Source organism: Mercenaria mercenaria, chromosome 16 (assembly GCF_021730395.1).
Source record: "Mercenaria mercenaria strain notata chromosome 16, MADL_Memer_1, whole genome shotgun sequence".
Lineage (NCBI taxonomy): Eukaryota > Metazoa > Mollusca > Bivalvia > Venerida > Veneridae > Mercenaria > Mercenaria mercenaria.
In genome coordinates, this window is record NC_069376.1 from 40,415,777 (window position 1) to 40,428,605 (window position 12,829).

The 12,829-nt window shown below is 35.3% G+C and overlaps 1 protein-coding gene across 1 annotated transcript in view; it reads left to right on the forward strand.

The window, feature by feature from the left end:
• Positions 1-12,829, forward strand: part of LOC123539959 (E3 ubiquitin-protein ligase UBR5-like) — a 243,411-nt gene that overhangs the window by 43,982 nt on the left and 186,600 nt on the right. Inside the window, exons 44-50 of the mRNA XM_053526796.1 lie at positions 345-478; positions 1,251-1,499; positions 1,835-2,063; positions 3,026-3,151; positions 3,547-3,691; positions 5,054-5,139; positions 6,215-7,007. Of these exons, the coding sequence (XP_053382771.1) occupies positions 345-478; positions 1,251-1,499; positions 1,835-2,063; positions 3,026-3,151; positions 3,547-3,691; positions 5,054-5,139; positions 6,215-6,427 (1,182 nt within the window). The 3' untranslated portion in view covers positions 6,428-7,007. The remainder of the gene's footprint in view (positions 1-344; positions 479-1,250; positions 1,500-1,834; positions 2,064-3,025; positions 3,152-3,546; positions 3,692-5,053; positions 5,140-6,214; positions 7,008-12,829) is intronic.

Here is a 12,829-nt window from a genome sequence, read left to right on the forward strand (position 1 = left end):
ACATACTGTATTCAAACAGATTGGCATAAAGAACATTAACCAGGTTTATGTACTTTTCGCTCTATATTTAAAGCAGCAGCTGTTTACTTTATGGTATAGATTTAGCCTTAATTTATAGTTGTATGGGAAAAACTTTCCTTAATTCTTCTTTAATGAGAACTGTTTTTGATATGTAATTTTTCTAGTGAAATTTTAGAAACTATTTGTATTTTACACAATATTGATTTCAATACTTAAAGGCAAATTTAATTTAAAAGCGAAGTTATGGATAAAAAAAACAGTCTTGAAGTTGAGAAGTATGTGTCAAATTTTTAACATTCACTTGCTTATCTGTATACATAAAGGCATTGGCTCCAAAGATAACTGGAATGTTATTAGAGTTGTCCCCAGCTCAGTTGTTAGTGATGTTAACATCGGAGGAAACACTGAGACAACGTGTAGATGAAGCTGTAGACATCTGCATGTCTCATAATACCAGGTACAATTTTGTGATTGTTTTACGAAATTATAAGGAAAGTTATTGATATTAATGGTATATCATTGGTATTTCATTTCTTATGAATATCTTTTTTTATGCCCCCGAAGGGAGGCATATTAGTTTTCAACTGTCTGTCCGTTAGTTTGTTTGTTCGTCACAACATTAACTTTTTGCATGAAGGCACTTTACTGGCGAACCACTGCACCCAGGACCCTCAAACTTCACATGCTGATAGTACTTATTGAGTACACGACCCATACTGACTTTGGGGTCACCAGGTCAAAGGTCAAGGCGCTACGGGGACATTTGTCGCCATTAGTGACAGCTCTTGTTTCATTAGTTAACTTGTTTAGTTTGAAAGTTTTTTGGGGTTTTTTTTACCAGTACACTGAAAGTTTGGTTAATTCGTTTTCAGTATTTGTGCATTAAATTATAGTTTAACTTTACTGAAGTAATCTGTGAGGTACACAAAACCAAAATGTTGCAGTAGCTTGTAGAGTGCAAGGTTCGTTGTCTGCACATTATTGAGCCGCGCCATTAGAAACCATCATATTGCATTTGCGATCAGCATGGATCCAGACCAGCTTGTGCATTCCGGTCATGATCCATGCTGTTCGCTGTCAAAGCCTATTGCAACTAGAAAAACTGTTAGCAAACAGCATGGATCCTGGATCCATGCTGGTGGCAAATGCACTATGTTGGTTTTCTCATGGCACGCTCATTTATTTTATAACACATGAATAGTATTATAAATTATGAAAACTTGCTTCAGAGAGCAAAGAGAACTGAATGCAGAAGCATTGTTAGATCTCGACATTTTCAACCTGTCTTCAACCGGAACCAATTCTGGAAAGAAAAAGAAACCAGCGTCACAGACTGACAGACGTAGTGACATTGAAGACGATGATGATCTTGAAGATAATGCTCCGTTATTCTGGCAGCCAGGAAAACGAGGATATTACACTTTACGTCCCGGGAAGGGGTCTCCGGAAAGATTAAATGCATTTAGGAATGTTGGAAGGTGTGTTTTCAAAATTTTCTCTAATGTTTTAATATGTAGTTTTAGACAATAATCCACTGCAGAATTAAATAAAGCTCATAAATGTTTGTTTGTTATGATAGGACTCGATGTAGGAGAAAGGCAAGCTCACCTCTCCTGATGGAGATCATCTTTTCATACCCAAAGAGGGGCATATTGTTGTAGCACTGTACTTTAGTTTTTTACGTCCATGATGCTAAATGGTTTATGCCTAGTTAATGAATCTGTTAAATTACACATTTGCTGTAGTTTGTTTTATGGAAAGTATTGCATTACACCAAGAAACAAAATATATGTTTTATTTATCACCCCTGCAGGATTTTAGGATTATGTCTTCTACAAAACGAGATGTGTCCATTGTTTCTTAATCGTCATGTGCTGAAATACATTCTTGGGAGGAAAATCGGCTGGCATGATTTGGCATTCTTTGATCCTGTGATGTATGAAAGTTTACGGCAACTTGTTCTGGACTCTGAGACGAAAGATGCTTCCCTTATGTTCCAGGCACTAGACATGAACTTCTGTGTGGAACTTTGTGCAGAAGAGGTATGAAATTACAGTTAAACTGTTTTATCAACTAGATTAGTAGCTTGCTATTTATAAATGGTCAGTGGTTCCACCCCGTTGCCTGCCTGTGCCTGCAGTTATGACCCAAGGGGCACCTGGCCTCTTTATCATCAAAAGCTGGAAAGTTGTCATACAACAATAGAACCCAACAGCAGATTACCAGTCATAACTGCTCCATCCTGATATCTTTAACGCTGCTTGATGCAAATATACATGTATCATATTAAACTTAAAATGATTTTTGTCAGTAATATGTTAGGTAATTTGACATCAGCTTGAACCAGTGTTTGTAGGGTTGTAGTTGTAGCTTCAGCTTGCACTGTTGCTATTATTGCTCCTCCTTTCAGGACATGTTAAATTTCTAAAATGAACTTGTCCATCTTATAATTTAGACAGTACCATAAACTGTTAAGAGGGGTGTTTACCAAAAAGATACTGACTGAATAGCAAACGTTGCAGATCATGATTAGACTGCACAAATTTGAAGGCAGATAATTATCTACACTGGTCGCAAAGGCAGAATCAATCGTGTCCAGCATGCTATGGGTTAAATAAATATATATGAGGAAACAGTTTAGATGAGCAGTTTATTTATCTTTCTGTCCTATTTAAGTGAAGATGAAATGGGTCTTTAGGGCCATGTGGTTAAGGTTACAGACTTCAGATCACTAGCCTGACACTGCAGGGAGGGTTTGAAAGCCTGTTTTAGGTGGAATTCTTTCTAGTGTCTTTGCATGAAATAATTTTCCTGTTTTGAAAGCAGGAGGTTGCTATATGAACAAAATTCGATCCTCCGTCATGTCAGAAATAATGTTTGAAGGGATACCTGAGGTTTTTCTCAACCATTTGAAGACTGAAAGTGGCTTGAGGTCTAAATTATGTTGAAGAGTCTAACATTGAAGCAAATGTGAAATTTTGTTTTACTGAAGTATATTTTACAGGGTGGCGAACAGGTAGAGTTAGTACCTGGTGGGACAGATATAGAGGTCACAGCTCAGAATGTGCATGATTATGTACGTAGATACGCTGAATATAGGATGGTGAAAGTGGCTGAAAAAGCTCTCAAGGTAAAACGTAATTTTCCATATCAAATGCAGCATCTGAAAATCTCATAATAGAAGACTCAGTTATAAATCTTTGGGCTGTAAAAGAAAGTTTTGAAGTAAAAAAGGCTGTCCATGTACATCTTGCATAGTGAAAGAAATAGAATACTAAATATTAAATTATAGGATATAATAATAATATACCTCACAGATCTTTTCTTCTTGAGGAACTTAATTCTGATTTAAAAAGAGGGTACTTATAGCCTCACTAAGACTTATTTTTCAGTAGGGCTTGAATTTCATGACAAAGCAGGATCTGGTCTTTCATGACAGCGCAGGATCTTGTCAAGTGAATTTTTATTATTACATAATGATTGATGAAAGCATCTTGTATCCTGATATAAATTATATGATTTCAGAGGTTAAGAATGGGAGTATTTGATGTGATACCATCCAATTCATTAGAAGGCTTGACATCTGAAGATCTGAGACTGCTGTTAAATGGTGTAGGCACCATCAATGTACAGACACTCATCAGCTACACATCTTTTAATGATGAAAGTAGTAAGTGTGCACCATTAACTTTAATACTTACCCTGCTAAATTTCTTTAATAAACTTGTCCATCTTTCAATTTGGACAGTACCATTAATTGTTAAAAGGGGTGCTTACCAAAAAAGATAAAAGATACTGACTGAATGGCAGCAGTGCAGATCTTGATCAGACTGCAAGGATGTGCAGGCTGTTCATGAGCTACACTGGTCGCAAAGAAAGAATCAGTCATGTCCAGCATGATAAGGGTTGATATGTATTTTATTCACCCTTTATCTTCTTTTTGAGTGCCACTGTGTGAAAACCAGTGTCAGAGCTTTGCAACGGTCAGTGCTGTTTGTTTATCCCCACAACCATAATGTTTAATTATAAGTTTCAGTTCTTATTTGCAATTGTTAAGCGAACAGTACAGATCCAGTGCAGTCTGATCTGGAGCTACTGGTTGCAATGCGCTAATGTTGGTTTTCAGACAGTGGTGCTCATTAAGAGCCGTGCCATGAAAAAACCAACATAGTGGGTTTGCGACCAGCATGGATCTAGATCAGTCTGCACACCCAAATAGTCTGGTCAGGATCCATGCTGTTCGCTAACAGTTTCTCTAATTCCAATAGGCTTTGATAGCGATCAGCATGGATCCTGACCAGACTGCAAGGATGCGCAGGCTGGTCTGGATCCATGCTGGTCGCAAACCCACTATGTTGGTTTTCTCATGGCGCAGCTCATTTATATTTGTCCTGATCATTTTCTTGAGATTATCTCTGTATTATGATGTGCGGTCAGGATGGTAAAGTCTAACAAGTTGGCTCACTTGAAATCGCTGTATCCTCAAAATTTGGGTTTCAAATCCAGCTTAGGGTGTTGAGGAAGCTATCCATCTGGTTTATGGAATGCTAGTGGTTCTACCCTGGTTCCTGCATATGTCTAAAATATTGCCAAGGGGGAACTTCAGGTCTGTCTTCACCAGTTAAACTGAAATTGCCATGCTATCTGAATAGTACCTGTGTCAAATTAAACACAACCAAAAAATGAATAACGATGTTTGAGGTCAAACAAATTTAAAACTTGTTTGTATTTTGAGATTTAATTCAGTCTCAAGTCATTTGATCTTCCAATGATCCCTGATCTTTTTAAGCAGTAGCATGAAATCTAATAATGAATATAAGTAAATTTTATGAACTTTTGTGGATTTCAAATTTTAAAATGAAATAAAAGGAATATGTGCTTATTTGTCTCGAGTTAATTTCATGGATTTATATAAAGATGGAACCTACAAAAATTATTCCCCCATGAATGTGAATGATTTCACAGTATGACATTATTTTCCATTTGACCTCCTGTTTTTGTTACGTTGCTCATACATCTGTGAACATTGCAGGTGAGAGTAATGAGAAGGTACAGAGATTCAAGCGCTGGTTCTGGTCTGTGGTGGAAAAAATGAACAACCAGGAGAGGCAGGACTTGGTATGTACATGTATTTTTCAGTGTAGATATCTTGTGCTTTTGGTAAAGTAAAGGATTCCTCCAGGATATCGCCATACAGTTGCATCAGTCTGGACCCAAATTGTTAGAAAACGTGTACCAGAGGAAAATCTGTCGACAGATAACTTTTCAAATAAGTTCATATCTCAACAAGTGATGCAAGCCCTCAACAGGGAGAGCGCAGGTCCACAGAACCTGGAGCCCAGAGTTTGAGACATAAATTGTCCATGACAATTTGATAAAAGGTGTTGTGTCTGAAATCATTTGTCTTCCACCTGATTCTTGTGGAGAAGGTGGCAGTTACTTGTGGAGAACATATTAATACTGGTACAGAATCCAGGTACACTGGTTACATCAACTGGCCGCTGTTACGTAACTGAAATAGTGTTGAAAAACGGCGCTAAACCTGGATCAAACAAACAAGAAGTGATGCAAATGTATGAAACTGCCGGTTAAAACAACAGATATTTTGTAGAATGGAGAAGCATGATTTGCAGCTAGGTTTATGAACTTGAAACTTAAAATTAGACAAATAATCTGGAAGGAAAATGCATCCAAATTGTTAGTTTATACCTAAGTTAAAGGCAGGTGTTGATAGAATGAATTGGTATTTTTGTCTGCTTAGAAGTAGTTTTTACTCATGTTATTTGCAGGTGTTGATAGAATTGGTATTTGTGTCTTCTTAGGTTTGATTTCAAATTTTATCAGTATGTTTATTTTGCTGAAGTATCGTGTTTTATGTTTATAATATATACATGATAATATATACATGTACAGAGAAACAACACATTGAGCATTGATGGCTCAAGCAAAGTGCCTGACACAAGCAGTTTATATGGTCCTCACTCAATTTCCTTTCATTTTCTATTTTTGGATGTCTCAAATCTTTGTATAATTTAAGAATTGAGCTGATTCTGTGACTTTGAGCGTTCAGAGTTTTGCTGTATACATGTAAATATTATATAATACCTGAATAAAATACTGTTTAAACTGTTGAATTCATCAGATAAATTAAAAGGTGAAGACCTATTCTTATGTCTTTATTATTACTTTTCAGGTATATTTCTGGACATCTAGTCCTGCATTACCCGCCAGTGAGGAGGGCTTTCAGCCGATGCCAAGCATCACAATACGTCCAGCTGACGATGATCATCTACCGACAGCCAATACATGTATATCTAGACTGTATATCCCAATTTATACCACAAAACAAATACTGAAAACTAAACTACTGTTAGCAATCAAGACAAAAGCATTTGGATTTGTTTAATGTTGACAAAAGTCTAGTGCTATTTTATTTAATGAAGACTATTTAATAAAGACTGTGTTCCAATACAGAAATTGAAAGAGAGATCGAGGGACAGAAATAGGAAAAAAGTGATAGTTTCCTAGAGGGCTGCATTAGGTTTACCATTCTGTAGTCTTGAATTGTCATAATGCTGCTGTATAGAACTTATCAGCGGATAATATTAAAAGGAGAAAAAAAGCATACAAATAATTCATTTGAGGAATGAATATCATTTCACATTATTCAAATCAATATTTTTGTGGGGTCTTACTCCACCAGCAAAGCTGGAAAGTCGCCATATGACCTAAAATTGTATTGGTTCGACAAAAGTATTTTTTTGAATTGTCATACAATTCAGCAAGAGAGTTTGGATTTACTATTTATATTTTGGAAGTTATCATTTGAATGTGATACTAAGGTTAACACCTAGCATATGATAATAGAATTCCATATTTTGTGACATTTAGGTTAACACCTAGCATAATGATATGAGAATTTGTATTTTGTGACATTTTGGATTTACATCTAGCCTATTATACAAAATTGTTTTTATGGAATTTTAGTTAACACCTAGCATATGATATGAGTGTTTTGTATTTTGTGACATTTAGGTTATTAACTTCGTGACATTTAGGTGAACACCTAGCATATGAATTCTGTGTTTTGTAACCTTTAGGTTTTGTAAGGAAAATGCTTCTTCAAAACAGCTGGTTGTGGTACAGTGAATAAATTTACATAATAAAAGAACGTGATTAATGAAATTTCATAGGAGTAGAAATTTCAGATTTATTTTATGGGAAATTATTTTGTATTCATAGGGCAGTGTAAAGAAAGGCTGCGTAAACTCTGTATTTAGAACACAAGAATATTTTCAGCTTTCCTGTAGCAGACTGAAAAGTATTTGATAGAGCAAACATTAAGGTTTTCAAATATTTTCATTTATGCTACAAAGTACATGTAAAAGTTTTAGCTTATGTGTTGTTTATTGTTTTAAGATGCATAGATGGGGGATCTGGTGCTCTAGTTTTTGTGGGACATTGAATGAGGGGCGCCTTAACAGTTTTTATAAAGTTTTTAGATAGTGTCATAAAATTATCTTGAAATGACAAAGCTTTCTCCAAGAGGAGAAGTTAAATAGTTTCCCAGTAAAAGAATACTGACCAAATATTCTTGTTAAATTTCTTGTCTGCAGGATTTCTGAATGATTGTTTACTTTGAGATTACTACAGAAAGTAGTAGTGTTTCTGTTTTTAACAGACATGCATTTATTCGCTTTGTTAAAATATGCACATCTCATTTTCTCAGATTTTCAATTTCAGCATTCAAAGCTGAACAAATCATGACTTTTGAACTCCTCATGTTCACAGCTGTATTAATTATGACGCATATTCACAGCTGCATAAGTAATGAGTTTTGTTCTTCTCATACCTACAGCTGTATAGATTAAGAGTTTATTTGAGATTATCAAAGAAGTACTTTGATATCATATGACGTTGTCTGAGAAGTTGGTTCACTGTCATTATTCAAGGCAACATTTTTAGGAACAGTTAGGGTATATCACCTTTAAGAAACATGTACATGATAATTTAAATATACTTAACATTACATCAAACACTCTTCAGTGATAACTCCATATGTTACTTCAAACACTCCCCAGTGATAACTCCATATGTTACATCAAACACTCTGCAGTGATAACTCCGTATGTTACATCAAACACTCTCCAGTGATAACTCCGTATGTTACATCAAACACTCTCCAGTGATAACTCCGTATGTTACATCAAACACTCCAGTGGTAACTCCATATGTTACATCAAACACTCTGCAGTGATAACTCCGTATGTTACATCAAACACTCAAGTGGTAACTCCGTATGTTACATCAAACACTCTGCAGTGATAACTCCGTATGTTACATCAAACACTCTGCAGTGATAACTCCGTATGTTACATCAAACACTCTCCAGTGATAACTTCATATGTTACATCAAACACTCTGCAGTGATAACTCCGTATGTTACATCAAGCACTCTCCAGTGGTAACTCCATATGTTACATCAAACACTCTGCAGTGATAACTCCATATGTTACATCAAACACTCCAGTGGTAACTCCATATGTTACATCAAACACTCTGCAGTGATAACTCCGTATGTTACATCAAACACACCAGTGGTAACTCCGTATGTTACATCAAACACTCTGCAGTGATAACACCGTATGTTACATCAAACACTCCAGTGGTAACTCCGTATGTTACATCAAACACTCTGCAGTGATAACTTCGTATGTTACATCAAACACTCTGCAGTGGTAACTCCGTATGTTACATCAAACACTCTGCAGTGATAACTCCGTATGTTACATCAAACACTCCAGTGGTAACTCCGTATGTTACATCAAACACTGTGCAGTGATAACTCCGTATGTTACATCAAACACTCTCCAGTGATAACTCCGTATGTTACATCAAACACTCTGCAGTGATAACTCCATATGTTACATCAAACACTCTCCAGTGATAACTTCATATGTTACATCAAACACTCTCCAGTGATAACTCCGTATGTTACATCAAACACTCTGCAGTGATAACTCTGTATGTTACATCAAACACTCTCCAGTGATAACTTCATATGTTACATCAAACACTCTCCAGTGATAACTTCATATGTTACATCAAACACTCTCCAGTGATAACTCCGTATGTTACATCAAACACTCTGCAGTGATAACTCCGTATGTTACATCAAACACTCTCCAGTGATAACTTTATATGTTACATCAAACACTCTGCAGTGATAACTCCGTATGTTACATCAAGCACTCTCCAGTGGTAACTCCATATGTTACATCAGACACTCCAGTGGTAACTCCATATGTTACATGAAACACTCTCCAGTGATAACTTCATATGTTAATCAAACTCTCTGCAGTGGTAACTCAATATGTTACATCAAACACTCTCCAGTGATAACTTCATATGTATCATCAAACACTCCAGTGGTAACTCCATATGTTACATCAAACACTCTCCAGTGATAACTTCATATGTATCATCAAACACTCCAGTGGTAACTCCATATGTTACATGAAACACTCTCCAGTGATAACTTCATATGTATCATCAAACACTCTCCAGTGATAACTCCGTATGTTACATCAAACACTCTCCAGTGATAACTCAATATGTTAATCAAACTCTCTGCAGTGGTAACTCAATATGTTACATCAAACACTCTCCAGTGATAACTTCATATGTATCATCAAACACTCCAGTGGTAACTCCATATGTTACATCAAACACTCTCCAGTGATAACTTCATATGTTACATCAAACACTCTTCAGTGATAACTTCATATGTATCATCAAACACTCCAGTGGTAACTCCATATGTTACATCAAACACTCTCCAGTGATAACTTCATATGTATCATCAAACACTCCAGTGGTAACTCCATATGTTACATCAAACACTCTCCAGTGATAACTTCATATGTATCATCAAACACTCCAGTGGTAACTCCATATGTTACATCAAACACTCTTCAGTGTTAACTCAATATGTTACATCAAACACTCTCCAGTGATAACTTCATATGTTACGTCATACACTCTCCAACATTACATAAAACACTCTCCAGTGATAACTTGATGAAAATTGGACCAGTGGATGATATAACATACAAGTGTCGCATTGACATCAACATGTCTAATAACAATATCTTAAGCTATTATGTAAACATAATATAAAGGCAGTGGCTGGCTTTATAGGCCAAAATATTCAACCGGATGTTTGCACTCATAAATATGATCCAGTTGTCTAAATGAATGAAAATAAAACATATCATGGGTTTTCAACTGTTGAAAAGAAAAATTGATTACCATGTTCATGCCTTTATCAAATATTGAAAATATTTTGTTTGCGTTAATGTGCTTTTTGTGAAAAACAGTAAATTGTTAGAAGACAGTATATTGTTAAATACTCCATATTGGAGATACAAAAACGTCTTGCATGAAAGATTTTAGGTTAGAATACAAGTACAAGAACTTTTTATTCGAATTGTTTGTAAATGTAAGAATGTTTGGACACTTTTCTATGGATAAGCTTTTATCAGTGTGTATCGTTTAATCAAAGGGCATTGAGTCAGATGAATGTTTTGTTTTTTGGATGTATAAATGTGGATGCAGTTTAAGATATCATTGGGGATTGTTCCAAAACAGACGGGGTCTGTTAGAATGGTAGTGATATTTTGTTGTAAAACTGTGAAGATATGATTTTGTAAATCTGTAATTTGTGGTAAAAATGACAAAATAAAAACCAGAATGCATTACAAGCTTTCTTGATTATAATAAATATTTTATACATGAAAATGTACAGAGCACTGCCCCACTCCAGACAGCCCTACTGGCATGTAAGGTGTAGTAAACAATATCTCAAACCCACTGAAGACGACTTAAAGTACTTACTCATAATTGTACAGAAATTTTGCTCTGCTGATTCTCCACCACTTACAGGTGCACTGGCCTTCGTTTTATTTAGAAATTTGACTTTAAAATAACTCCTTCCAGTGAACTAGTTTGAAAGGCGTGTAAAATGATCTGTAATATTTGTATTTCCATTCGGCTAGTGGAGTAATCTTAAGATATGATTGTCTGATGTTAATTAAAGAAAATCCAATTGGGTTCGGACCTAAAATGTAGATATTTGACCTAAGAAACAAATTCTTTTATTGGTCTTTGACTGAACAAAAGTTTAGTAATCTCTAACCTTAGAAAAAAAATCGTGATCTCTGACCCAAGAAAAATTGGTGGTATTTGATCTATGAAAAATATAATTGCCTCTGATTTGAGACATAAATGGTTGTCCCTGACTTAAGAAAAATGAAATGGTTTCCAATCTAACACTGTTAGTTGTTTCAGATCAAAGAAGAAATCTGGTGGACTCTGGCCTGTAAATATTTTAAGGTGACGTATACAAAAATTGTAGTTTCTAACCAATGAAAATCTGTGGTCTCGTAAGAAAAAAAAAGCCGTGTCTGACTTAAAGAAAAAGTTGGCAGTCTCCATATCGTAAAACATTGAGTGATCTCTGATATAAGAAAAAATATGTGGTATATGACCTATAAAACACTAAATGTTCATTTTCGATTACGGCAAACAACACAGAAATTCAAGACCATGTTCCAGACTTCACATGTTGGTTGATATGATTTATATGTGTATCGTTTGATAACATGATACAAAGATCCTTATTGATATTTACAAAATATTGTTTCCTGGCTTGTTAAGGATATCTAAAATATTGATTTAAAGTGAGCAATTTCCTCTAGTAACACTTCGTTTGGGATATATCAGAACTATTCATAACAATTATCACCTTTTAACTCCAAATTGAGTAATATAATCGTGTCACTCCGGAAGGCGAAAGGACGACGTTTGTCTGGGCGACATTTTGTGGGTCGACATTCGGCAGGGCGACGTTCGGTTGAGCGACATTTATGGGGGGTGGGGGGGGGGGGGTGCGACATTCTGCAGGCCGCCATAACGACAGAACGAAATTGCGCAGATCAGCCACCATCGCATACAATGCGTGTCTCAGAAAACCTATTTTTGGCCTAGGTCATTTACGATTGATACATTTTTTAAACACTACGTTATGGGAAATTCCATGATTTTCAGATAGAATGATGTCTTAAATTAAGGGTTGCGCGCATCAATTTTTTTTGGTCTGTGCTTTGCCGCGCCTGTGAAGATCAATTTCCATCTATCATTCAATTGTTTAAAATTTGTGATTTCATGATTTTATTTTCATAGTCATCTGTAATTTTTAATAAAATATGAAAAAAATATCGGAACGCAATTTCACAAATACTAGTTCAAAAGTAGACTATCTAGATTTTATCTCCCAAACTGAAAATTATTTTATCGTCTGTTTATACCTCCTTGTACTTCAGCTATGCCGTTCAAGGTTTATCAAGATTATTATTCAATAGGGAGATACACTTTTAAGGTGAGTTTATTGTAAATCTAGTTGTTATATGTTATGAATTTTAAGTTGTAAAGAAAGTATAAATATTCGTAGAAGATATGCTTTTTAAAAACGCATTTACGAATAAGGGCGCTGCTTGCGGCTGTCAACGCTCGTCTGTAACTATAAGAGCTATGAAACAAAATAGTTACGTTTTTTTCCACCTTCTTGCTCAGTATTTAATGATAAAAAAAGCTGTATATATTTTCAAAGCTACAGTATTCAAGAAATGTAGACATAAACAAAAAGTTTAGTTACAATTTTCTAAACCTATAAAGGACAATGATTCTGAAATTTTAGCGAATACAATTTCATCTGATATGAAATATTGCCTTATAACATGTATTAAAT